A 25,268-nucleotide genomic window follows, 5' to 3' on the forward strand; every position below is an offset into this window, starting at 1 on the left:
TTTTGTAACAGATACTCATAGCAGCTGGATATTAAGAATTTGCTCCTCCCCACTCCCCCAGCCCCCAGGACAATAAATACCTTGAGGTGACTTTTACTTTTGTGCTTAGGGTCCTACTGGTGAGACTGGCCCAATCGGTGAAAGAGGTCATCCAGGTCCTCCTGGTCCACCAGGTGAACAAGGCCTCCCAGGTGCTGCAGGAAAAGAAGGTGCTAAGGTATGATGTGGCTTTAGGGAACACATTGGAAAGGACAGATAAATTGCTGGTAGTCTCACATTTCAAATCATCATGCAGAACATGCAGAGTAAAGTCAGAACATGCAATATAAAATCATGATGGGCACATTTCACCCAAAAGAATTCTGAAGAACGGAAGATTCCAGTTTAAGAGTTGTGTCTGCTTCCATTGAAATAATTAGAATGGTCTTGAGCCAATCGTTAGTATTTGCAATAAATAATTTGTAATAAAAATAAAAAACAGTTTATATATACTGCTATTCACTATGGAAATACATAGTAATGACATTTTCACACCAAGGTGGAAAATTGTACATTGGCATTTAAAATAGGATGTGTAGTACTGGCTACAAGGCAGAATTCTGCTGACCAAATTTAACTCTTTGCTTACTTTTTGGCCACCATTGGGGCATAAGAAAAATATTGCTTATCTAGTTACTATGTAGTTATATTCAGTCTTCAATTATAAATATGCACTGTAAATTTTTAATGAATGTATCTTTAAACATGCTTCTATGGGTCGCTGTGTTTTTCACTATTTATATTCCGTAACTAATACTGTATTTTGTCAAAGCTTGTTATAAATTCAACCATATTGATAGACTATTGTACTGAAAATCTTAACAGAATTAGTGGGTGAGTAGGTAGGGGCATAATTGGTTTTGGTCATTACTATAACTAGGATCTGATATTTCATTTTCATCACTCATTTAATGACTAACATAAACATTCTGAACATTTTTATAAATCAATATCTAATATGTTTCTAAGGGTGACCCAGGCCCTCAAGGCATTCCTGGGAAAGATGGACCAGCTGGTCTTCGTGGTTTCCCTGGAGAGAGAGGCCTTCCAGGTGCTCAGGTATGATATAAGCACTAGAACAATTGACGTGATGTTTGGAAATACTAGAAGCAATGCACTAATTCTTATTTCATGGAACCTTTTACTGTGCTTAAAAATGAATGCAATAGGAGAACAGACATCGACCATCCAACATTGTTAAATATCATTGGCTATATAAGCAAAAAGGAATTTATTCAGTTTTTGGGGTTTGGATTTTTACATTCTTCCTATTACATGCGTTGCAAAAACGACTCTTGAACTTTTTTCTCATTTTTTAGGGTCCAGCTGGTCTGAAAGGAGGGGAAGGCCCACAGGGCCCACCTGGCCCAGTTGTAAGTAAACATAATAATTTTATGGAAAAATAAACAGTATTACGTAGTAACCTTTTTGATTCTTTACATGCTATGATGTTTTCATCAACACAGTGTGTAAACCAGCAGACAGATGTATGTCATTCGAAGCGGTCAATAATTATTGTCTACTGATTATCCATACTAATAAACATTCAAGGAATGTGAAGGTTTTGAATATCTGAAGCCTTCTGCTATCAGTAGGTATGAGATTCACTTGTTGGTCAATACTTGCCACTTACACAAGTTATTGTTGAGATGAAAAAGGTGTAACATAGTGGGAAATCTATGGATAGTGGATAGCGGACTCGTGCTGTTGTAGTGGGTTGACCCTGCCAGGATGCCAGGTGCCCACCAAAGCCACTCTATGATTCCCTGTCTTCAACTGGATGTGGGAAGAAAAAAATATGACAAAAGGCCTGTGGGTCAAGATAAGGACAGGGAGATCACTCACCAATTACTGTTATGGGTAAAACAGACTTGGGGAAATTAATTTAATTTACTACCAATCAAATCAGAGTAGGATTATGAGAAATGAAAAACAAATCTTAAAACATCTTCCCCCAACCCCTCCCTTCTTCCTGCGCTCAACTTCACTCCTGATTTTCTCTACCTTCTGCCCCCCAGCAGCACAGAGGGTCAGGGAATGGGGTTTGCAGTCAGTTCATCACACGTTGTCTCTTCTGCTCCTTTCTCCTCACACTCTTCTCCTGCTCCAGAGTGGGGCCCCACCCACAGGAGACAGTCATTCAGGAACTTCTCCAACATGGGTCTTTGCCATGGGCTGCAGTTTTTCAGGAACTGCTCCAGTGGGGGTCCTTTCCACAGGGTGCAGTCCTTCAGGAACAGACTGCTCCAGTGTGGGTTCCCCATGGGGCCAAATGTCCTGCCAGCAAAACTTCTCCAGCATGGGCTCCTCCCTCCATGAGGTCACAGGTGTCCTGCCCTTAAGCTTCTATTCTTTAAATCAAGAACTTGCATTTGTGATTTACAATTCTTCTTAACACCATGTGGTTTTGTACATTTTCAAAAGACACCAAAACAAGGTAGCTGGGAATGGGATGGGATGGGATGGGATGGGATGGGATGGGATGGAATGGAATGGAATGGAATGGAATGGAATGGAAGCTAGTAGAGTCAAAAGTGATACCATCCCACCCATCTGAAGAACCTGATTTGGTAGAAGATGAATAAAAGTCAAGAAAGCATAGACCAGAATAGTCTCTTCAATCTGGAGGCCATGTCTTGATCTTTTGTTAAAGGAGGCCCTAAGGCTGGACTAAACTCTCAAGCAGATAGTTGAGGTGCAGTGAACCAGAACTTTTCTGCGCATGCGCAAACCAGACAGCAGAAGCATACCTGACATATAGCACACCCCACTTTCCCAGACAGGATGCCCACACAGTAGCTGTGCCACTAATGTCATAGTTTCTCAGAAGTGCACATCACGTAAACTTGTGAGGCGAAAGCACATAGCTTGTTTAGTGGTGGCTGTCTATATTCTGAAATACATGTGTTTGAATTTAAATTCAGATGATCCATGTTTTTCCAGTTCTCACAGGTTCTGTATACATTAGTGGTTATGTGTTCAGAGCCTTTTTTGAGGTGAATGTCTCAATCATCCCCATTTACCATCCTTTGGTTCAAATCGTGGCGCTCTCTTGGAGCCAGCAAACAGTATTCCTTTCATGTGAAACTAAATAGGAAGAGAAATTTAGGAAGTGCTTCTAATACCCACCAGCTAATGGGAGTTCAATGCCTGACTAGAATTATCATGAAGTACAGCCCAGAAATACACAGAGTATGGGTGTCAGGAGCACAGGACCAACTGCTTCTTCACTTTATAAATCCATTTCTGTTGGGGCCACACTTCCTGCTAAGGTAAACATGGCCTTAGAAAGAATAACTTAGGAATCTCAGAATTTTTTGCATATTGTTTTTCTGATCATTGAGAAATAGATGTAGTGGTAGCAGGATTTGTGAGCAGAATGGAAAGAGAGTGTGAAGACTAAATTTTTTTTTTTTTACTTTTTTTAGAATATGCTTTGAGTTCACTGCAGTGCAAGCAGCCCACTTGAGGCACAAACAGAACCAAGCCTCCCTGAGAGTATTCTGGAAGTCCTCAGTGGAATTTTTTTCTCTTTTGTCTTTAATTACTAATTTGTTGTCTTGAAAGTGTTTTTCAGTGAAAAAATATGCATAGGTGCCCTTAATACTGGGTTTCTGTGCATCTGCAAGGACCACAATTAAACCACAATAGTTTGCACTTTTTTCACAGTATGAGTATGACCATGAGTATCAAATAGTCCTAAAATATTTTTCCATCTGTTTTTAGCCAACAGAGGATACTCACAGAAGTGTAATTATAATGGAGTCTTCATTTGCCATTTATAATAGGAAGAGAATTCATGCCACTGGATAATTTTCTTCCAATTCCCTGCCAATACCAATTGCTTCTAACTAGCAGATATAGTCAATTATAAGCTTTATTTGGCGAGTGCATACATCTGCAAGCATACCAAACAAATGACTGCTCCAAATACTGTGCATGCCGATTACTGTGCTTAGAGTGATTTGGACAAAAGAAAGAGATGCATGAATGCGCTCCAGAGCAAGGGTTTTTTCTGGGTTGTTGTTGTGGGTTTTTGATTTTGTGGTTGTGATTTTTTTTTTAACAGTTCTCTTTTATCTGCTATCTTTGTTTTCTGTTTGTTTTCTTCCCTTCTCATACTACGGTGTGGAATGCTGAATGCTGATGAGAGAAAGCTCTTTGGAATGTCAAGCAGTCATTTTTCATTAGCTTGTTCACTAATAGGATACCCAAACTGGACTGAGAATAAGCTAGCTGTAGGCTACCCAATTATCAATACTGAACTACCTAGAGCTGTCTTACTCTATGTGATAACATTTTCCAGTCATGGGGCTCTTCACTTGTTGAGCATTTTGTTAACCATTTGTAAAATTAGTACTACTATGTAATGTATATTATAGCTGTAATTATGTATCTCTTCACAGAAAGCGAGATAAAAACAAGGTTACTAATAAGTTTATAGTCTGTATAAGTGAAATACAAGACAAAGCATGACACTTCCATTCTGTAGAAAAGTTTTTCAAAACCACCACAAATTAATAAAAAGTTTCCAGGATGTGAGTGCCACTGCAACACCACAGGTTAACAAGGAGTTTAGCAATATAAGGGGATTGTTTCATAGTGGGAAAGAGTGACTAAAAAAATAATAAACATAGAAAGAGAGAACAGACTTAAGAAGCTGCCTAAAATGCTTCTCTGAGTTGTGTCTATAATTTAGTGTGGTCTGCTTTGATCAGAGGCCATTCTCACAGAGAAATGAGAGGATCCTTGAAAACAGGAGGTGTACCTCATGTTCATAACACATGTGAAATTTAAATCAAATAAACAAAAACGATGCAAAGATAAACATGAAAAGTTTGCTGCGTAAAAAGAGCTACTAGAAATTATGGCCAGTGTTAGTGTCTCCTGTTTGATATAGGAAAGATCTATGAGTTATTTGGATTTTTGTCCTTTCTATTCTTGCATCCTACTGATGAGATGACCTAAAATTGTTTAGCTTATGAGAGCTGACAAGATAAGAGACTATGGTAGTATGGCTGCAGGGTAATTGATTTTTCTTGCTGAATTCACTGAAGTCTTGGGAACTTAAATAACAGAAGTAGGACTAAAACTTAGGCATCAACCCAGACTTAAAAAAAAATAAAAACAAACAAACAACAACAACAAAAACCACAAACAAAAACCAAACACCAAAACCTAGAACGATAAAGTCATCTACGATTCCTGCACAAATACTTCTTTTGAACACTCAACCAAAATTAGGTCTTACTGACATAATTTCTAAAGATATTTGGAGCAACCATTCAGCATTCTCTTCTGCCACAGTTATCTGGATGGAAAAGCATCTTACGATGGAATTAGTATCAGTTATGGTTACCATATGGTTACCATATGGTTATGGAGTCAGTCCAGGAAAAGTGTGTCATGAATAAAAGCAAAACATTGGGCCCTCATAGCTGAAAGCACCCTAACATTCCAATGTTCCAAGAGCCAGCAAATTTCATCTTGATCAAACATGGAAAAAAACCCCTGGCTATTCAGAGCCTCAGGCTACACCACCTATTACTTATCCATTCTATGATGTATCACCCCACTTCCAATATATTAGTTGGAAAAGTGAAATTATCAGTAACTTTAAAGCGTTACAAACTGTCTTGTAGGTGTCAAACTGAAAAGCTGGGGAAATATTACTATACAGCAAACAAACCTTTAACTGAGCTCTATTGATACAAAATTTGTAAATTATTTAAAAGGCAGAAAAAAGATGCTGCAAAAATGAGAAAATACAGACATTTAGAGGGAGAGGACAGCTCTCTTTGCTTCTCAGTTTCCAGTGAGTCTGCAAATTAACTGTTAACTGTGGTGCTGATAGTGGAATAGTTTCTCCCATTAGACTTGCAAGCACAAGACTAGCTCATACATAGAATACGATGGAACAGAACGCTCTGTTGTCTTTGTTCCCGTGCTGCCCTATCTACAGAACACGGGAAGAATGTGCAGCATCTCGAATCCTTGGGAAGCATCGGGACTGGCAAAGCTGAATTTCTTGTCAGAGTTCTCAGCCTGTGATGGTGCAAAAAAGCACAAAGAAGCTCCACCATTCTCCACGTTCTGCCTGTACCCAGGAGAGCACCATGCTTCTGTCTCCCTGCACAGGCTGACTCTTGTGCAGAGACAGGGAGAAGCAGTTTAGATGGCAGCTAACTTCTGTATCAAAACACAGGGTGTTTTCCCCTGTCATATCATGAATCCATTTCACAAATACAGAGAAATACTTGGTCAGAATGTGCCTGTGTGATCAAGGAGATATTAGGAATTTGAATGTAAATGTCTTTTGCTCCCTGTCATTTTATTGCTGTGATGTACCTCCAAACAAGTGTCCATTTCTTTGCTGAGTTACAGAGGACTTTGGTTACAGACCACTCTTTGGAAATTAACCCAGCTTGCAGAAAGCATTTAAAATCAATACTCCATGTTGTGGCCTTTGACTAAATGATAAACAAATACGAATAGACCAAAATATAACATTTTGATTCTGAAATTCCATTTATTTAAGTAGAAGTTCTAATCTATACTGTTATCTGTTGCCTTGTTTTTTAGTACCAGTTTAGTTTTTTAGTACCAGAACACCTTGTTTCCTTTCCTTTTTCCCCTTCAGCACTACTTAAAAGTGGATGCCATCTGTATTTTTAGAAAGTGCAATAAATAAACAGGAAAAATTAGTCCACCCTAGGTACCTTTCTGGTTTTGGATCACTGCACATTTTTACATATCTAGTAATTCTCTCTAATTTTTCTAGTTAGCTCAAACCGCAGAAACCATAAAGGCACAGCGCAAATTATGAAAGGTTATGGAGCTTGGCTCTGTGGCAGATTGACTTATTCAAAAGAAAGGTTGTCTTTTTATGGAACAGCCATAAGCCTTACACTGCTTCAAAGGAAAGAACTGACAGGGAAGGTAGAAACTAAATTTTCCCTTTTGGATACTTTGGTAGATTCAGACAGAACAAAAACCTTATTTAGACAATTAAAGAAATACAGGAATGACAATGACAGGACTTATTTAAAAGTGAGGCTTGTTGATGTTGGAGTAAAAATTATTATTCTCTGTAAAAATATACTATAGAATATGCAATTCCAGAGTTTTTTCCACATACAGCACCAATCGTTTCCCCTTTAATTTGTGATATTAGATTCTTAACTTTTTCTGTGATTATCTAAAGATACCTGTACATCCAAGCCTCCTCTGTATGACACATCAAATTAGTTATTATACTTCAATAGATTTTTACACAGGTGAATTGAAATGCAGAAACATACTGATCGTCACAGCAATGTACAGCACAAAGCTTGACTAAAAATTTGGGTTGTGTTGAGGGTTAGTTTTGTGTTTTAATATGTTGAATATTCTTTCATCAGAGTAGTACTATGTTAATGTATTTTGGAAACACAGAGGGAAAAAAGTTCCTGAAAACAGGCTGAAGCACAATCTCATTATGATGAACAAATACAGGAAGGAGTATTTGTGAAAAAACTAGTATTGAATAAGAACTGTTGGATATGAACTTCAGCTTAGTTCTTTCAGCCTTTTTCTTTACTTACACATATGCTGAATGTGTACCCTTCTACTAGCTGGAATCTCACTGAACAACAAGTATCTTCTCTGTTGACCTGGGTCAGGAAAACCACCAACAGCTATCAGAGCGATAGCAGAATTCTCTTGTACTTTTTTCTTTCTTTCCAGGGTTCACCAGGGGAACGTGGATCAGCAGGCACTGCTGGCCCAATTGGTCTACCAGGTCGTCCTGGACCTCAGGGTCCTCCAGGCCCCGCAGGGGAGAAGGGTGCTCCTGTAAGTAATCACAGAGTCACATAAAAACATCACAGCATAGACTTGTCATTCCAGAATGTTACTTTTTCCCACTCTCCTATTTGTCTATTAAGCTTATCCTCAGAATCCCTGACCTACTCCTTTTCTATTCAAAATTAGGTGAATAGTAAAACATTCGTTGTTGTATCCTCTAATGCCCAAGAAGGGTTAAACCTGTTATTATCACAGCAGGGAGTGAATATATAAAAAAAAAGTTTGTCAAATCAGTCTTTTGTTAAAACTTTGTACTCAGCCACTCTTCATTAGAGTACAAGTGTATTTGTCGTCAGCTTCCATTACTAGTTAGTATAATTTTGTGATACATTCTCTTCCCTTTATAGTTTCCTTTCAGTTGGTTTTGGGTTCGGGGTTGTTTGGTTTTTAATTTTGTATTGGTAATGTGACTCCCTATACTGAAATCTTCATTAATCTCCTATGATAATGCGCATCACTTCCTTTTCTTCAAAACCAGGGTGAAAAAGGTCCTCAAGGTCCAGCTGGACGTGATGGAGTACAGGGTCCTGTAGGACTTCCTGGTCCTGCTGGTCCTAGTGGTTCTCCTGGAGAAGATGGTGACAAGGTGAATCATTTTAATTGGTATTAGTGCATCTGTGAGAAGATTTGTCAGGACAGTTCTCTGGTTGTAGCTTTCTTCACAATAAATACAGTGACGAAGAAACTCTTACCTCTGCCTCCCCCAAACTCCCTCCACCTACTGCAAAAAACTAAAAAACTCTCTATAATGAGATGTGTGAGGGACAGATGCCATTGGGGTTTGTGTTCAAGAACTAGTAGACTAACATTTATCCTGGCAAAGAAACAAGGATGAAAGCGTAGCAAAATAAATCAAGGCAGATCGTGCCAAAATTGATTTTTGCCTATTTTAGAAACCTGGTTTGCTGAATGAGTAAGATAAAATGTCCTCAGTAATGTAGAGTGATTTGGAACCACTGTTGATAGGTTGAGGGTGTCAAAATATGTCTGTTCACTCCTGGCAGAATTTAGGACATGGTGCTATTCAGGATCATCTTGCATGTTTGCATGATCCAGCACTGTTCTGTTAGCACAGGGTGAAGGTAAATACTTTGAGATTTGTTTTTCTGATGCATGAGTGTTATTTATGCCACAGAAAGTATTTCCTGTGATTTAATTTAATTGCCTTCTATTACTGTGTAAAGAAAACATTTTTTTCTGACATGGTTTCCTGGTGATTTGAATAATTTTGAAATATTGTACATTACACTGAGGAGCAGTTATTCAGTCAAATGCAGTTAGATGAGTCTGTAAATCAGGGTGCTTTCATTATAAATTTATATTGAAGTCGACATGAGAAACATAATTTCCTTTATTTAGAGCTCAGTTGCACTATACTTCAAAGTCAGGTCTTGTTGCCCTTTGCAGTTTAGCAATCAATATCTTGATTTATATGACATACTATTGATTGATTCAGAATTGCCCCCTTTAGTCATTCACACCTGAAGCCACAGCATAAAACCCAGAATAATCATGTCAAACAGAACACTTAAAGATACTGTGATATTGACTTAAGCTAAGTGTGAAGGAGACCATTTTAAACAAGAAATTTAACTTTTAGCTTTCAATTACAGGGTGAAATTGGTGAACCAGGTCAGAAAGGTAGTAAAGGTGACAAGGGAGAAAACGTGAGTAGCAAAATCCTTCGTCTGTTGCATTTGTTATAAATAAAAAGTATTCATGCATGAAGTATGCAGGTAGCCTGGCTACATCAATGAACAGAAACAAAGACACGCTTCTTCAAAATAACGTTGAGTTTTAATGCAACACTAGAGCTTTGTACTTACAGAGCCATGCATATATTTAGTATTTCTCATGTTCCTTGAGCTTACAGAATCAGTTAAACACAGATAGGTAAACTACATTCCTAAGCACCCTTTCTATATCATTTTAATTCACACATTCTACATTTGAACTGGGAGAGAGCAAGAATATACATACATTGTCTTACTGTGTTTAAGTTAACTTGACTGACTGCATTGTGTGAACTTACTCAGCTTTAGCTTCTTAGCCATAATGACTAAGAATATGAAGTCTCAGTAGAGAAATCTACTAATATATTTTTTAAATTTTTGAAGAATATCTAATTCTTGGAGAGCACGCTTAACTGCAATATTTCAGAACAGCCAAGACCTCAGATGAAATATGAGTTTTCAAATATGATCACTAGGCCTATTAGTGAACTTAGGATTATTCAGGCTTCTCCTGATTTAATTTGAAATGTTTTTGTCTTGAAAATTATTTCTAATGATCAAGCACTTCCTCTTTTGGTTGAGGCTAGAAATACAAAACCAAGCTTTTTCCACTGTAAAATTTGAAGCTAGAAAGAATAAAACTAGCATGTTTTTCTGTTTTGTTTTGCTTTCTTTCCCAAAAATTCAGAAAATATTTATTTTCACTTGTGTTCCATTTCAAGATAAACTGGCATTTTATTTGAATAACTTTTCCTAAGAAAAAAATGGATAAGCAATTGCAGAAAGATTTTTATTATTATTATTATTATATTTCATCGATATTCAAGTTAGCAAAGCTCAGAACCCAACATAGGGGTATTTATAACTAAGCATATTTACTATCTTGAAAAGACTGTGTGCTTATTATGATTAACGACTTATATAGCATCATAAAAGTAGATTGCTTCTAAAAATTGCACCAAATTTATGGCTTACACATAATCAGATGATGTTTTATAGGAGGATACATACAAATTCAAGCAGATCACAGTTTTATGATAATTTCTTAGAAAAAAATGGGGCAGCAAAATGTGATTTTTTTGTTTTTACAGATAACATTTTCAGTTATTTATGTGAGAAAAACATGTATTTTTTACAATCTTACTTCATTATATCAAATCACAAGTGCTGTAATAAACTATTTGTAATGCCCTGTTAACACAAGGAATGTAATATTATACATATGAATGAGAGCATACTTCTGTTACGAACCCCAGTTTTCCAAGATATATACATGTAACCAAGTTGTAAACAAATTCTGCTTCATACCAAAATTACTTCTGCATAATCTGAGCTGAATGCTTTGGTTAAATTGGTAAAATTAATTTATCAAATTAAACCAGTTTTAAAAGTCAATTTAAAAATGATGGACTTGTTGCCAGTTAACTGAAAATCAATCTTAATCTATTTGCTGTTATAGTTGTAAACCAGCTGTGGGATATAGAGATAGATGCAGCTCCTTTTTGTCCGCCTAAAGAGGTCCATGACAGTGCAGGCCCTGTATACACAGAAAAATCTGGTGTTCAAAGGAAAGGGCAGAAGCAGCATATGAAGCAGGTCGTAGTTAAGTTCCACGTCAGGCTTTGCATGTGATCACATGCATATCATTGTTTTCCCCTTTGATGTGCCTCTTCATTAGAGATGCTTCTGCATCAGAGAAATTCAGAAAAACACTTGCTGCACTGTTCTATTTCAGATCATTTTAGCATAGCTAGTTATGCTGAGCATTAGACTGTGACCACAGTTCCCATAGTGAGTACTAATGTATTCGGGCATGTTCCAGCAGACCCGCTTTACAAATGAAGTGTCTGCAGCATAATCATTTGAGAACGTAACCTGCACTCTCAGTCTCAAGGTTTAAGGCATTTGGGAATATAGTACGTTTTCCCTGAAATACAGGGCTCAATGTTCAGGCCTGCTTCGTTGAAGTGAATGCTGTCCCATTTGAAGTTACATGCATTGAATCCTGTTTGCCCTCAACTGCAGTCATTCATCCCTGACAATTTCAGAATGTGTTTATTTCAAATCTGCTTTCCTTTCAACATGCTGACAGATGTATATTGCAGCAGGGAGGAATGGCCTTGTTGGTCACCTCTGAAAGATTCTGAAGAGGAAGTGAGTACCTAGTTCTGATAGCACAGGACATATAGAACAGATATTCACAATATCTAGACACCCACAAAAGCCTCAGTGGGCATTTGGAGCCTAATCACAGCAAGGACCCCGAGGAAAGAAGAATTGATCCCTCTTTCCTGTTTAAGAAGAGCCGAAAACATCTTCAGTTCCCCATTGAAACTAAAGGGATTTACGTTTGGGGGTCCAGCTATACTGTGCCTAACAAAAAATACTATGTTGGCATATCCTAGCTAGGGACAGCACTATTTTATTGTTGATGTACGTCCTCTCTTGAGCTTCAAAATCCCCACTGCTACCACACCTCCTTTATGAACCGAAGATCCTCTCCTGATGATTCTGGTCAGTCTCTCTCCATTTGGTCTCCAGAGCAGAGTCTGGCCGTGTGTCCAAATAACTTCTCATTGACCAACTGCAAAGTACCTTCCAACAATACTTTATATAAAAATGAGTATTTAAATGAGATTAAAAATGCGTAGATCTCATTCTGGGCCCTATAAAATGAAGGAGCAGGTAGAAGCATCAGTGTAGAAGAATGGATTTTTTTTTTAAAAATTCATGCATGCTAATTCCCTTTCTCATGGTAACCCTCCCAGCCAACAGGAGTATTCCTAGCAGCCCTTTCGTTTAGATATGTCACCATAGAGGCTAAGAAGTTCTTCTTCACCTATTGCCATTAGGTATGTGATGAAAAGAAAATTATGAAAGAGAAGAAATACATAGCTTGACACTTCAAACTTCCTAGAAAATAAGTTATTCTAAAATATACATAGAACCCAGGGAAACAAATAGACTACAAGACTTAAGAAGTCCTTTTTCCTAATCTCCCTATAAAGGGAAGATTAATCTAATTTTAGCCCTCGCAAGGTCTTAAAATCCAAGCATTATTCTGCACTAAATATGAATTCCCAGCCTGAGACTGCAGACAACTTCTTTGCCGTCTGAAATAGCAGACTAGAATTCAGGCGTTGCCGGGTGTAAGGCTTTATGCTTTCTTAGCTTCACTCTTTATCAGCCTAGTCTCTCTAGCTGGTGGAAAAAACAGTCAAACTACCACATAGTTTTAAACCCATCATAAACTAGTATCTTGCATTCTCGTACTCTGTTAGGTATCTCCATTACATCACATCTGCATGACTGACTTGTATCTGCAATAAGCTTAGAAAGTTATTATTCTGCAAGGAGACTGAAAAAATTAAGAAGTTCCTCTCAGAGATATGTATTTTGCCATTCTGTTGAAAAGACACTTAATATCAAAGAGAATGTGACTCAAAAAGAACTTAAGAGTTTTTCATGTCTCCTGAAGGTCAAAATAAGCTTTGTGTTGTTGCACAAACCATTTGCAATTTCATAAAAACTAATCCAAATAATAACTATTCCATTTAAAGATAGATTGTTAGGTGATGCTTAAAGGTTGGGTTTTTCTGCACAAATCTCATTGAAAGGTCTGATAATTTTAATTGTGAAAAAACAAAGTTTTCATTTTGATTCATGTTCGCATGGGAATCTATTTAAAGTATTCTGAAACATTACAAATGTGCTTTCAATAAATGCTGATATTGTATATGATAGATGTGCAGATCTGAGTTTTTGAGAGATAAATAATGATCGTTTGTACTGAATGGAAAAGACTTGTGAATAATGCTACATTCTCTATAGAGAAATGTAGAAATGCTTAATAGACTTCGATCATGTGAATAGGGTTGTTGCTATATTTGCCTTTAATCTCATTCCAGATGCCATAATCACTAACTTTTCCTTTTGGACGTTTGTTTGTTGCAGGGTCCTCCAGGTCCACCAGGTCTCCAGGGGCCTGTTGGTGCCCCTGGTATAGCTGTAAGTAGCTAATCCAGGGCAAACCCCAATCTTGCCATAACTCATTTGATACTCAGAAGTTCTTTGAACTGCATGCTCCTTAGTCAGGAATATATTTCAAATCACTATTAACAGTTTTATCATTGTCTCTTACATGTAGTTGTTTATTGTAAACAAGCCTGCATAGGTGTTATTTTGTTGAGGATTTACAGCAGGGCAATAATTTGAAGGAATTATTGGAAATGAATTAGTGTAAATAGTGAATGGGGCCCATCCTTTCAGTGAACTTGTTTGACGATTTGTATGATAGTCAGTGTTAAATCAGCTCAGTAACAGATGCATTTAAAAGAGAATATCTCTTTCAAATCCACCTGATACCAGATGGATTGATTTTTATTTTTATTTAGAAGGCTTTGAATTCTTCTATCATGAAGACTGGTAGAACTATATGCTACTCATATTTACCGATATGTAGGTATTCAAGAGCTAGAATGTATATGCAGATGTAAAAGAGAAGAGGTATTCAGGGAAGAATTTTGTGAGACATGCAGTATTATTTGACCTGCATTAAGCCGGGTCGTATGCTGGCATTCTATTTGTATAACAGATTGCATTCAGTCAAGGTGGTGTACATGCCTTTGTAAAGACATTAGCAGTGATTCTGAGCCCTCTTGTAATTGTTTTCCAATCATTTCCATGGAGCTGCTTCTATTATTATCAGAAGGGTGATATTTTTGCTTTTCACTGTTTCCAACAGGGAGGTGATGGGGAGCCAGGCCCAAGAGGTCAGCAAGGGATGTTTGGGCAAAAAGGTGATGAAGGTCCTCGAGGCTTCCCTGGCCCTCCAGGGCCTATTGGCTTACAGGTAAATTCCTTTGTTATTTTACCCTCTACCTGTAAGAAATGCGACTTCTGCGTCAGAAACTGAATGAGTATTGTCTTCTATTAAAGAAATGATAGCATCCGTTAATAAGAACTGAGAGATCCCGTATTCATAGAGTTCATACATAAATTGCAGATTAAATGCTGAAGGAGATTGGTAGGATCCTCTGAAACTGAACTCCTGGCTACCACAGGCTTCATTCAGTAATTCATTCATTTATATACTGCAGCAATTTCTGTTTTAACAAGAGCACTTATTTTTACTGGAGATACACATTTTAAAGAAAAGATTCAACCTGGAAGTGTATTTAACATGTCCTAGTCATTTACCATATTTTCACAATAGGTTTTGGCAATGTAGTGTGTTTCTCAGTGATACCACCACAGACACTATTCTGAAAGATCAGCAGAACTCCATGATGCTTGTACACTGCTGCCATCACTGGCAGGTTCTTCTAGTTTCATATTTCTTAAAATTGTTATTTTTCAAGTCAAAAAAACACAAAGCAAGCATACAGTAAAATGTCAGCTTCTCACTGCTGCACCCAGAGAATTACAGCTGAAAAATCCTGCTTTTTCAAAAATATAATTTGCTTAAACATAACAAAACAAAGAATGTGATGTTTAGGACCTTTGATTCATTTCCATGTAATTAACATCAGACGACGGAGCACTTTGAAACTATTTCTAATCCATGCATTAAGCTGTAATATGAATCATATATACTCTCCTTTAAAAAATGGAAAATTATAGCAATAGTGTTTGAATATATTAACCAGTATGTCTCTTTTCTATCCACCATGCATGAACAGACTCATGTCTTTCACTAAGCCGAACCTTAACCTGTAGCTATAATTTTAAAAATTCTATTACATAGTCCAGTTCACAAAACTTACAATGACGTTTATAAGATATTTCAAACCTCCACGGAAGATAAACAGTTCATTACTGCACCAAAACACGTCTTGTGTAGATCCATATTATCTTTGAAATTGAAAACCTTTTTATTTTCAGAAATAGCAACTCGGAAAAAAAAAATCCTAAATTTTGTTATGAATTGGGTTTTGCTATTTTAAAGAGTGAAATAAAATTATCCTTGTTATTTTTCTCAGATCTAGGACACTGTTCCAACTGATGTTTTTCAGTAAAGTCCACCTTCACATATTAAGTTTAATGAACACTAAGCTACATAAATATGAAGCTCAATTAGGCTGAGTCACGAATGAAATATTTCAAATTAGGAATTTTATTTCTCTGATCAAGGTTTTAATCAGAATATGTTGGTTCATGGACTGAGATCCTATATTTGCTAATGGTATCGAAATACCATTGAGAAATGAGGATTTTCTTTTATGCAGGAATGCAATTGTCATGGTAATTATGAAGTGTTGGGGAGTAACAACTTTCTCTGTCTAATATATAACATTCCAGTTTTATATATAATATTCCATGGTAACTGTATCACACCTCAGTTAAATTCTACTGATATTACTTACATTGGACATTAAGTAAAAAGTATTTTCATAAAAGTGAACATTGGTAATTTTTAATATATATTATCTTAATCGTGAATTTCCTTGCTATTTAATTTTGATAGATTTTTTTTAAATAGGGAAATTTTTAACACAAGAAGTTGAAAGTAAAGAAATTCTGAAAAACTCTATGGGCCTATCTAGGTTATCTTATAGTCAATTTATGGCAATTTTACTTAAATTTTGAAAAATTAAACGACAAACACTTCTATTACTTCTTGCCAAAAGAACTCCCAAAATGCCATGTCCATGAATGCATGAAATATTGATTGAGTGAAACCAGTGGGATTTTTTCAATGTTGAAATAGGAGTTCACCAAATGGCTTTGGAAAGTCTTTTCAAAAACAGAAGTATCAAGTAAATGTTTAATTCCCTTCAGAGTTTTATAAATACCACCTCTGCTGGCAGTCAGAATGAACTGTTTACGTTTATCATGACCACGAATCATAATGGATAAGGCATTCAACTTTTTGAGCTAAATGTCTTTTTATGTTCATGGGGTAGAACCAAGTGGACTACTGGCAACTGGAAGATCTAGTTTATTTGAAGTGGGCTGCTTCTCTCTGAATATCAGCTCTTTAAAGACTAGAAAGAGTAGTCATCTAGTCCAAGTCTAGGCTTCTGCTCTAATCACTCTTCAGAACAATTAGCCACAAAATTGTTATTTAAAACTCTTCACAGTGAAGGAAAAACTTAAAGGCAATTCAAGTTTAATTTTTGAACTATTACAAGGTTAGAGAGAGTAATATGAAGAAAGATATAACAAAACTGTTACCATAAACCTGGCATTACTACTCAGCATATGCTGTAATCAAAGCATGTTGCTGAAGATAGTATTGTCAGCTATAGGCTTCCATTTTAATAGAATACAGTCCAGTATTTTTTAAAATAAGCAAGGATGATATCAAAAAACCACTGTGTCATCGCATGAGCTAAAACTGGCTTTTTTTTCATGCTGATTATCTGATAGTAAACAGGCTTTCACAACAACCATCACGCACTGACAGGTCAGTCAAGTTTTCACAGTAGTACATAACAGAGACATACATAATTTTTAGAAAGGTATTATCTCTGAATTTTGTCAAGTCCTTCTACTGATCATTTTGTGTCAAAGTCATAGGGCAGCTGAGGAATGGATATAGTGTTGCCTAAGGTTATACTTCATACTTTTTTATACAGCTTTGTAGCAAAGATGGCAAACTGTGCTTTCCAATCTAGTTAGCTTGATAACATACTTTGAAAGTAGCAGAACCCAGGAGGTGAAACTTAGAACCAGATCTTAATGTAATATTAATCAGTATAATGCTATTGCCTCCAGATCCAGGGGATCTGCTTTTTATAGAAGCCAAGGTTTGATCCTACATTTAGGAACGCCCAGCTTAGTGGTGCTAGTGCTTCTGGCCATGATGACATTATACTAGATGTCAGTATTTGCATCACCTGCAGTTTCCTTCTCTTGGTGTTTGTAACTATTCAAATTTGGACACTTTGCTTCTAAGCAGGATTTATTACCTACGCTGGACAACTTATTAAAGCAGTTATACAGCTTCCAGTACTCAGGTAGCTTAGACATCTTTGCATACCACTTCATTGTGCTGCACTGATTATGTTTTCTTTACATATATATGTATAATAGCATAAATGAAATTATCCAGATGCCCACCTGGGGTCTGGATAATGATGGCAGTGTTTTTAAAGTCACTCACCCTAGCATTTCTGTGTCTTTTTTTTTTTTTCCTAAATTTTCTGCCTCACCTGGTTTAAGCATCCTAAGACTACTTATACATTTGCTGTAATATAAAAAACTCCTTTTTTTTTGTTTCAATGCAAATAGGTTTTGTTTTCTTGCTTGCCCCCCACCCCAAGTTCCCAAGTTTCACATGTAGATCTGATTTATATTGTTTCATATTGATTTATAACTCATCATTCCAGGTACCCTACTGATAGTTTTCTTTTCTCTTCCATGTGTTTTAGGGTCTGCCTGGCCCACCAGGTGAAAAGGGTGAAAATGGTGATGTGGGCCCAATGGTAAGACTTCTTCTCCACTGATCACTCTGGAAGCCATGAATATATTGTGAATTATTCTCTTTTCTCTGTAGCTTACAATTTGATAAGCTACTTGTGAATTTGGTGCCTGAGTATGACACATTTTGTGTAACATAAACTCTGGGATTTACTTTGCTTTCTCACATCTATCCTCCTCGTCTTTAATATCAAGATTTATGTCACTTGAGCAAACAGTAGGTAGCAAAGGAGATGCTATGTGTGTCTGAGACAGGAGAGTGACAAGCAGGTTCAGGAAAGAAAGAGAAAAAGGAGACACCACTGCATCAGAGAGTTTGGAACTGCTTTTCTGGTATTCAGGGCATTGTACCTTAGCTTTAGGTAGCTGCAGGCCAGAAGATGATAAACAGTATTTGGCTGTGTTTGCTCTGTTTCTCTGGTTGGTCTGGAGACTACATTTTCCGACTGTTTATGCTGTTGACAGAATGCCTCTGGGCTGGTCTTGACTCAAATGCAAGCTATCTTCAGTATACATTTGCCTCCAACACCCTATGGCAAGCCTGGATGCTTTATTATTGCCCATCTGTAGGCACCCTGGTGCAGTACTATCACATGGCTCTTACCAGACATATAAGCTACGCCAGGGTCTTTGCACAGTGGAATGGGTTTGCAGGTAACCTGCAGGGAAAGTACAATGCAGGAAACCAACCCTCAGGAGTCCTAAGCATGAGATCATTTCCAGCTCAGGTACTGCGTAACGTAGCCTGGATCCCCTTGTGAACTCATGCAATGGGCATCAATCTGGCCCTGCTGTTTCTGTAGCACTTTGAAAATTAAAACGCCTCTACAGATTGAGTATATTATTTTTCACTGGCCAAATAATCCCCAAAGGGCTTATTATTTATCATTGTAACTATTTCAAATTGTTTCCTTGATACAGGGTCCACCTGGCCCTCCTGGTCCAAGAGGTCCCCAGGGTCCTAATGGAGCTGATGTAAGAACTTTTTTTTGTTTCTCTCAGTAATTCAGTAATAACCACTATATTTGGGATAATTATATCTGGGATAACTAACATTTTTATCATTGTAGGGTCCTCAAGGTCCCCCAGGCTCAATTGGCTCTGTTGGAGGTGTTGGTGAAAAGGTACGTGTTGATTATAATCTCCTAGAAAGAGAAAACATTGGAATAGGAATATAAATATACCTTTTGATTCTTCTTCAGAGTGATATAGATATATTACAATTCCCAAATATACTTCTATGACCTAGTATTTGTTAATAGTGATCTAGCTATACTCCTAATGGCTGACTTACCACAACTGGTCTTTTTATTTCATGTTTTACATCACAACAATATTTAACAATGAGAGGAAAGAGTTTTGGAGCAGAAAAGGTAGTTCTCAGGTGAAGGATTAAATTAAGTTTATGGTTGTTTCCTTAACTAAATAATTATCTGCCTGAAGTAACATTGCTGCCTTCAAGTGGTTTTCATTTTATACTGGTGTAGGTTAGAATATCCTATAGCCTTCTAACTGGAACATAAAGAATATAAGCTATTATCTAATGTATCAGTGGTAAATATATCTGTGAGGTGAAGCAGACCCAAAGCATCAATATGTATCTGTGCCTCATACAGATAGATACAGTTCCAATAAAGTCAAAGATCTGAGGATGTTTTGTGGTAGTTGAAAACCTGACTTAAGATTGATGCTGTATGACATTCACTCATAAAATTTATTTTCATTGCTATTTTCAGTTTTCTGTTCAGAAAATTTTCTACCAGTATATGGGGTGGGGTTGTTTTTAAATTTCATATCTTACCCAAAGAACATGTCAGATATATCTTCCTTTTACTTAAAGGAAAGATATTGTATGCAATAGACACAATGGATTCTTGCATGTGATTCATTTGAATCAGCATTATAAACTATTATTAAATGTTGAGCAAACACAAAATTCAAAAGAGAGTCTCTTGAAATTCCTGTTTTCGTTTATTTTACTAAATTAGATGACCTCAGCCATATCTTGCATGTAAGCCTAAAAGCATTTTGCTGTGAAGTTACAGATTTAATATGAATCTTTTCTTTAACTTTGGATTTGGGAAGAAGATTTTGAAAGGAGCATAAGGTGAAGGAAACAGAATAGAAATACATTGCAGGCAACTGTATAAATAAATTACTGAGAAACTAAGCAGATTGATCCTTGAGTATTTAAATATTTGCCACAGAATATCATATGTATTCAACGAAACACTGATGTCAATGAGTCCTAGAAAAGACATCCCTAGGAATGTTAGGACTGGTAGTTTTTCAGAAAGTTCACCATATTGATAACTTTTCAGAATATGAAGTGAGTTTTCCCCTTTTCTTCCTGTCCCATCAGATAATTAAATGCACAGGTACCTCTTCCCTCATCTTCCTCATACACCATTATTGAACTTCAGCACTTCAGAAGTTTTAACCTGCATTCCCTTTCATTTGTCCATGTAGTCTCTTTGAGACAGTGTACCAGTATCGTACCTTTAGGTAAAAATCCATCAGATCTATGAATTTACAAATAATGACTCAAGTACTAGGTCAATCAAAATCACTTATATTTGTCATGATCCTCTTCTTGGCCACTGTCCAAAAGAATGTCACTCTGCTTCACAGAGCTTTTAGGTATTCTTTCTTTTCACAAGATAAGGAAGTTGCCATTTTCCCAGGATTATTTGTATGACTAATAATAATTATTAAAAAATCGTAAAAATCTGCAGATCATCCTACATTTTCTCACAAGCTTCTTGTTCCCCTGTGATAACAAAAGATCTTTATTATGATGCTCTTCAATATTGTTGACAGCTACCATAAAAATTTGGTTCTGTTTTTTTCACTAAAATGTCTTTTCTTTAAATAACCCTTCACTTAAATTATGGCCATGTCAAAAGGAATCACCAACTTCTTATCAATATGACCAAACTATTCTTTTAATAGAATCTTCAGATGTTTCAAATAAATCGCCAGTGCTCTGGGATGTGGTGAAGAGAGTACTAGAATAATGTAATACAATATATGGCTTGACGGAAAAACATCCTACTTTGTCTTTTGAGATCAAAGGGTATTTAGCCCAAGCAGATGAAAGTATTAACTTTATACTGCAGGTTTTTCATGGTAGCATTGTCATGTCTTGAGCTGACAGTGCTTCATTGCATTCCCTGTGTCTCAGGCTGTGGGTCTGTGCATCAACTCACCCCTTGGTTGCAGTGGCATTCTCATGTCTTCACTCTTTTTTACCCAAAATTGCATAAGACATACAAAACATGATGCCCTCCTGCTTGATTTCATTATTAACAAGGATATTCCCTCTAATCTCCCAAGTTTGTGACACTGTTCCTCCAGCGTATCTTAAAAGAGGGCCTGACATCATGAAGAGCTGCAGGATTTGTTTTTCTCTCTGGGAAGAGTGCCAGAAATATGTCTGGGTGTAAGAGCTGGTAGAGATGGCAAAAAAGCAATTGGAAAAAGAGAGTCTGTATGCCAGTGGAATACAGAAAAAGAAAAAAAAAAAGGCACTGTGAGAAGAAAAATTCTTCCTGCAACTACTAGGATACTGAGTAAAATGTTGATTATGAGAATACTACATCCAGGATAGCACCCATTATATTCACTGCTAAACAAACAAACAAACAAACAACAACAAAAAACACAAACCAAAACAAACAAAAACCAAACCAAACAACAACAACAACAAAACCACAAAACAAACACACCCAGCACCTCCTTTGCTAATATTGTGGCCCACTGAAGTCAATAGGAATTTTGCCATTGGTTTCAATCACCTCCTTAATCCTGTTCCATGATCAAATTATATTGCAGTCACTTTTGTAAAAACATTGACTTACACTGAACTCCTTATTCCTTTGTTTCTCCCTGTGACTTCTCTAAGTGATTTAGAATCCTTATTTGTGACAATCAGCCCACCAAATTTAATTCAAGAACATGAAAATCAGACTGTTTATCACTGGCTGTCATTTTTATTTCCTGTTGCTTACTTCCCACCTTCTCTACATTCACACAGAGGAGCCTCCAAGTATATTATTTTGGAAGTTTTTATTTCTTCTAATTATTTTCCTCCCCTCAAGTTTTAGTGCATGCCAGTTTTTTTCCTAGTTAGTATACCTTCTTTTTTAATTTCAGTTCCATTAAATGAGTTCTGCAAGCTTAGAAGTCATAATGAGTTGTTTTGTCAGGAAGAGTTTCTGCAATGAGAAGACAATCCATGCTTTTAAACGAAACATGCGTTTTCTTTTTTCCTTCCCACATATTTTTTCCCACTGTTTTTCTTGTTATGGCAGCATGCTTTGGCCTCTGCATCCCTTTCAGGAAAGACATATCATGCTACAGATAATGCAGTGCAGTGCGGATTGCAGAGTGTGGCAAAACATTTTGGCATCTTCCCTGTCACTGTTGGGGAGTGAAATAGATTTGCTCACTTTCACATTCGAATGGTTAGACTAGGAGATATTTTGTCATTAATATGGGGGTTTCAAAGCCCCCTTCTGGCAATTTATAAACAATTTTTGTCACCATTAGTGCCAGTATTTTTAACTAGCTTGTTGTTTCCTCTGCTGTACACACAAAGGCCTAAATGTTCAAAGACATCTGCACTACAAATGTGCATATAGCCTTGCATTATTAATGCCTGGTCTAGACATCTTGAGACGCCCAACTAGAACCACTTAAATCCAGCTTCTACCCAGAGATATTTCTCTTTCTTGTGTTTATAATTAAGAAAAAGCAGAAAACCAAAATGTACCAACACATGCTTATCTCTAATTTGATATAAAAGGCCTAACATGCAGATATTCTAAATACCCACTAAGTTTCTCATGACTTCTTCAAAACTGGGCCTTAGATGTTTAATAACATCTGAGAATTTAAACCACAGAGAGGAAACAACAAGCAACATTAACCTCAACATTAACCTTAAGACTAATAAAATAAATTTGCCTTTCTATTTTAGGGCAATCTGTGATAGCTGCACTGAGTACTGTGCCCTTCTTCCACCCTTTCTCCCTTCCACAGTATGTGTTAAACTGGCAGAGTCAGAGTAATGCAAAATGAATGTCTGCAGAACCTAAGCATTGGTAGCTTAGGTAGCCTCTCAGAGTTTAGATCTGGTTTAGTGTACGAAAAAGTCTGATGTTAGAAAACCATTACACTCATCTGGGTTTATGCTCATTCCCATTATATAATTCTAAAATAATTTTTTAAATAGTACACTAATAAGGAGTCCAACACAAGTGAAAGCAATAGTTTACATGCTTAATCAGTCATTGATCTATACTGCAGATGGAAGTGAGAGGACAAAATCAATTGAGTATTCTGGCACTAAGTTTAAAAAACACGTCCAGTAAAATTACACAGACATCTTTTTGTGTGCATGTCATTTTTTTCCACACACCTGTGTACAGAGAGCTGTTAAGGTACTTAATCAAGATATGCTTATGACGGATTATGTTATCTGAATGTCTGTTCTAAAAAATAACTTCTAATAACTTTACATGACTCACTGACTGTGATCGCTTCTCATCCTTCTCCATCTCTCCAACATGCTTGTAAACATAAGCCCTCCCGAAAAAATATAGCACAGCTTTAGAATTTCTCAATTAGCCCATACTACATATAACACAGTCACATATGCATATCTATGTGGAAAGGGATTGTATTGTAGAGGCACAATTTTTCTCTTTGTCTCTTTTGTGAGCATGGTAAAAAGGAGCAACTGAATCCTCTTCACAACCCAGTCAGATGCAAAGTTGCCCCTCATTCTTACAAAATAAATCACCACGTCCCAGAATATAACTGAAAGGTGGCAGCCTTCCATTCACTAGCTCTCTGTCTTTGTGCTTTATATGGACAGTTCTCTGGAACTGGTCATAATAAGAAAATAATAGTAACAAAACCAAAACTTTTAAACTACTGTCCTTAGCCTGACAGAAATCATTCTGCTTGCTTGCTGCCTCCTTACTGCCAAGGAGGTTTTCAGAATTAAAGATGTCTGTGAAATGACATGATTCATAGTTTAGAATGTCTCTCTTTGCTTCTTGAAATTCTGTTGGAGTCTTTGCCCAAGAAAGGCCATGCTAACCTGGTAACAAAAGAGGAAAATAATTCCAGAGGTGGAATAAATCTATTATTAGATCATAAAATCTAGTAACCAAAAGACTGTGATCTATTTCCCATGGAGAAGGTGCATCAGATTCTGAATCAATATCACTCTTACCAAAAAAGCAAAGAAAGACAAGGGTAAACAATAACTTACAGGTTGCACAATTTTCAGTAGCTATAAATATACACTCTGTAAATAGATATCAGCGATGATCTTCTGTATCAAAACATTGTTTAACTCCCTTAACAGCTGTCTAAAACATAGTACCTAATATTTGGAATATAAAAATCAGTGTCAGAAAAAACAAGGACTGCATACAGGGAAGTCACGTTTTTTAAAAGAGCAATGATTTAGAAGTCTAAATGTGAGATGAAACTTTAACTGGGCTCATCTTTCACAGATGCCCTTTTAGGGGAACATATTGACATTTTCTAGCCCTTTCCATTTTGCTGTCTTCCACACTGCTGCTTATTGGGGAGTCACTATGCACAGGGCTCATATAGGCTGCCTGCACCTGCCAGTGCCACCATGTGTGCTACAGCACGGAGCCCTGAGATCCCAGGAGCACAGTGCTCCCCCGTTGTCTCCAAGTATAGGCCATTATGTCAGAGAAAGCCCATTTTTTCTCATCTTGCATGATACCATAAAATGAAGATGTATTTGTCAATGGGAAGGGTAAACAGTGTATTACAAATGAAATGTGAATAATCATAAATTACAACATCATTTGGCAGAAAGGCAGAAAAAGAACTTACTCTCTGAGATGTTATGAAGGGGATTAATACTGGCATAAGTGCTTGTCAGGCAAGACTTGGCACAGCTAGCTTTCATATGTCACTAATGTAGCTAGTACTGCCATGGGAACACCTGCTGAAGGGGTCTGTATTGTGCACTCTGTTAGATATGTCTGCTAACTTGAATAACATCAATTTGTTTGCGAATTCCAGAACTCATTCTCTGTTGCTACATAAATCTAAGTTGATTGATAGTAGGCTTGGACAAAAAAAACAATACTAATGATGCTGCAGATTCAGTAAACCCCATGCAGAGGATAAGGAAATTAAGATCATGAGTTTTCTTAGAAAACATATTTAATG

The 25,268-nt window shown here is 36.9% G+C and overlaps 1 protein-coding gene across 1 annotated transcript in view; it reads left to right on the forward strand.

Moving 5' to 3' along the window:
- The window catches only part of COL11A1 (collagen type XI alpha 1 chain), a 150,469-nt gene that overhangs the window by 100,293 nt on the left and 24,908 nt on the right, over window positions 1-25,268 (forward strand). Inside the window, exons 39-49 of the mRNA XM_065655392.1 lie at window positions 110-217; window positions 1,009-1,098; window positions 1,359-1,412; window positions 7,765-7,872; window positions 8,363-8,470; window positions 9,498-9,551; window positions 13,572-13,625; window positions 14,362-14,469; window positions 17,993-18,046; window positions 18,963-19,016; window positions 19,112-19,165. Coding sequence (XP_065511464.1) covers window positions 110-217; window positions 1,009-1,098; window positions 1,359-1,412; window positions 7,765-7,872; window positions 8,363-8,470; window positions 9,498-9,551; window positions 13,572-13,625; window positions 14,362-14,469; window positions 17,993-18,046; window positions 18,963-19,016; window positions 19,112-19,165 — 846 coding nt within the window. The remainder of the gene's footprint in view (window positions 1-109; window positions 218-1,008; window positions 1,099-1,358; window positions 1,413-7,764; window positions 7,873-8,362; window positions 8,471-9,497; window positions 9,552-13,571; window positions 13,626-14,361; window positions 14,470-17,992; window positions 18,047-18,962; window positions 19,017-19,111; window positions 19,166-25,268) is intronic.

Source organism: Caloenas nicobarica, chromosome Z (assembly GCF_036013445.1).
Source record: "Caloenas nicobarica isolate bCalNic1 chromosome Z, bCalNic1.hap1, whole genome shotgun sequence".
In the NCBI taxonomy this organism is placed as follows: Eukaryota; Metazoa; Chordata; class Aves; order Columbiformes; family Columbidae; genus Caloenas; species Caloenas nicobarica.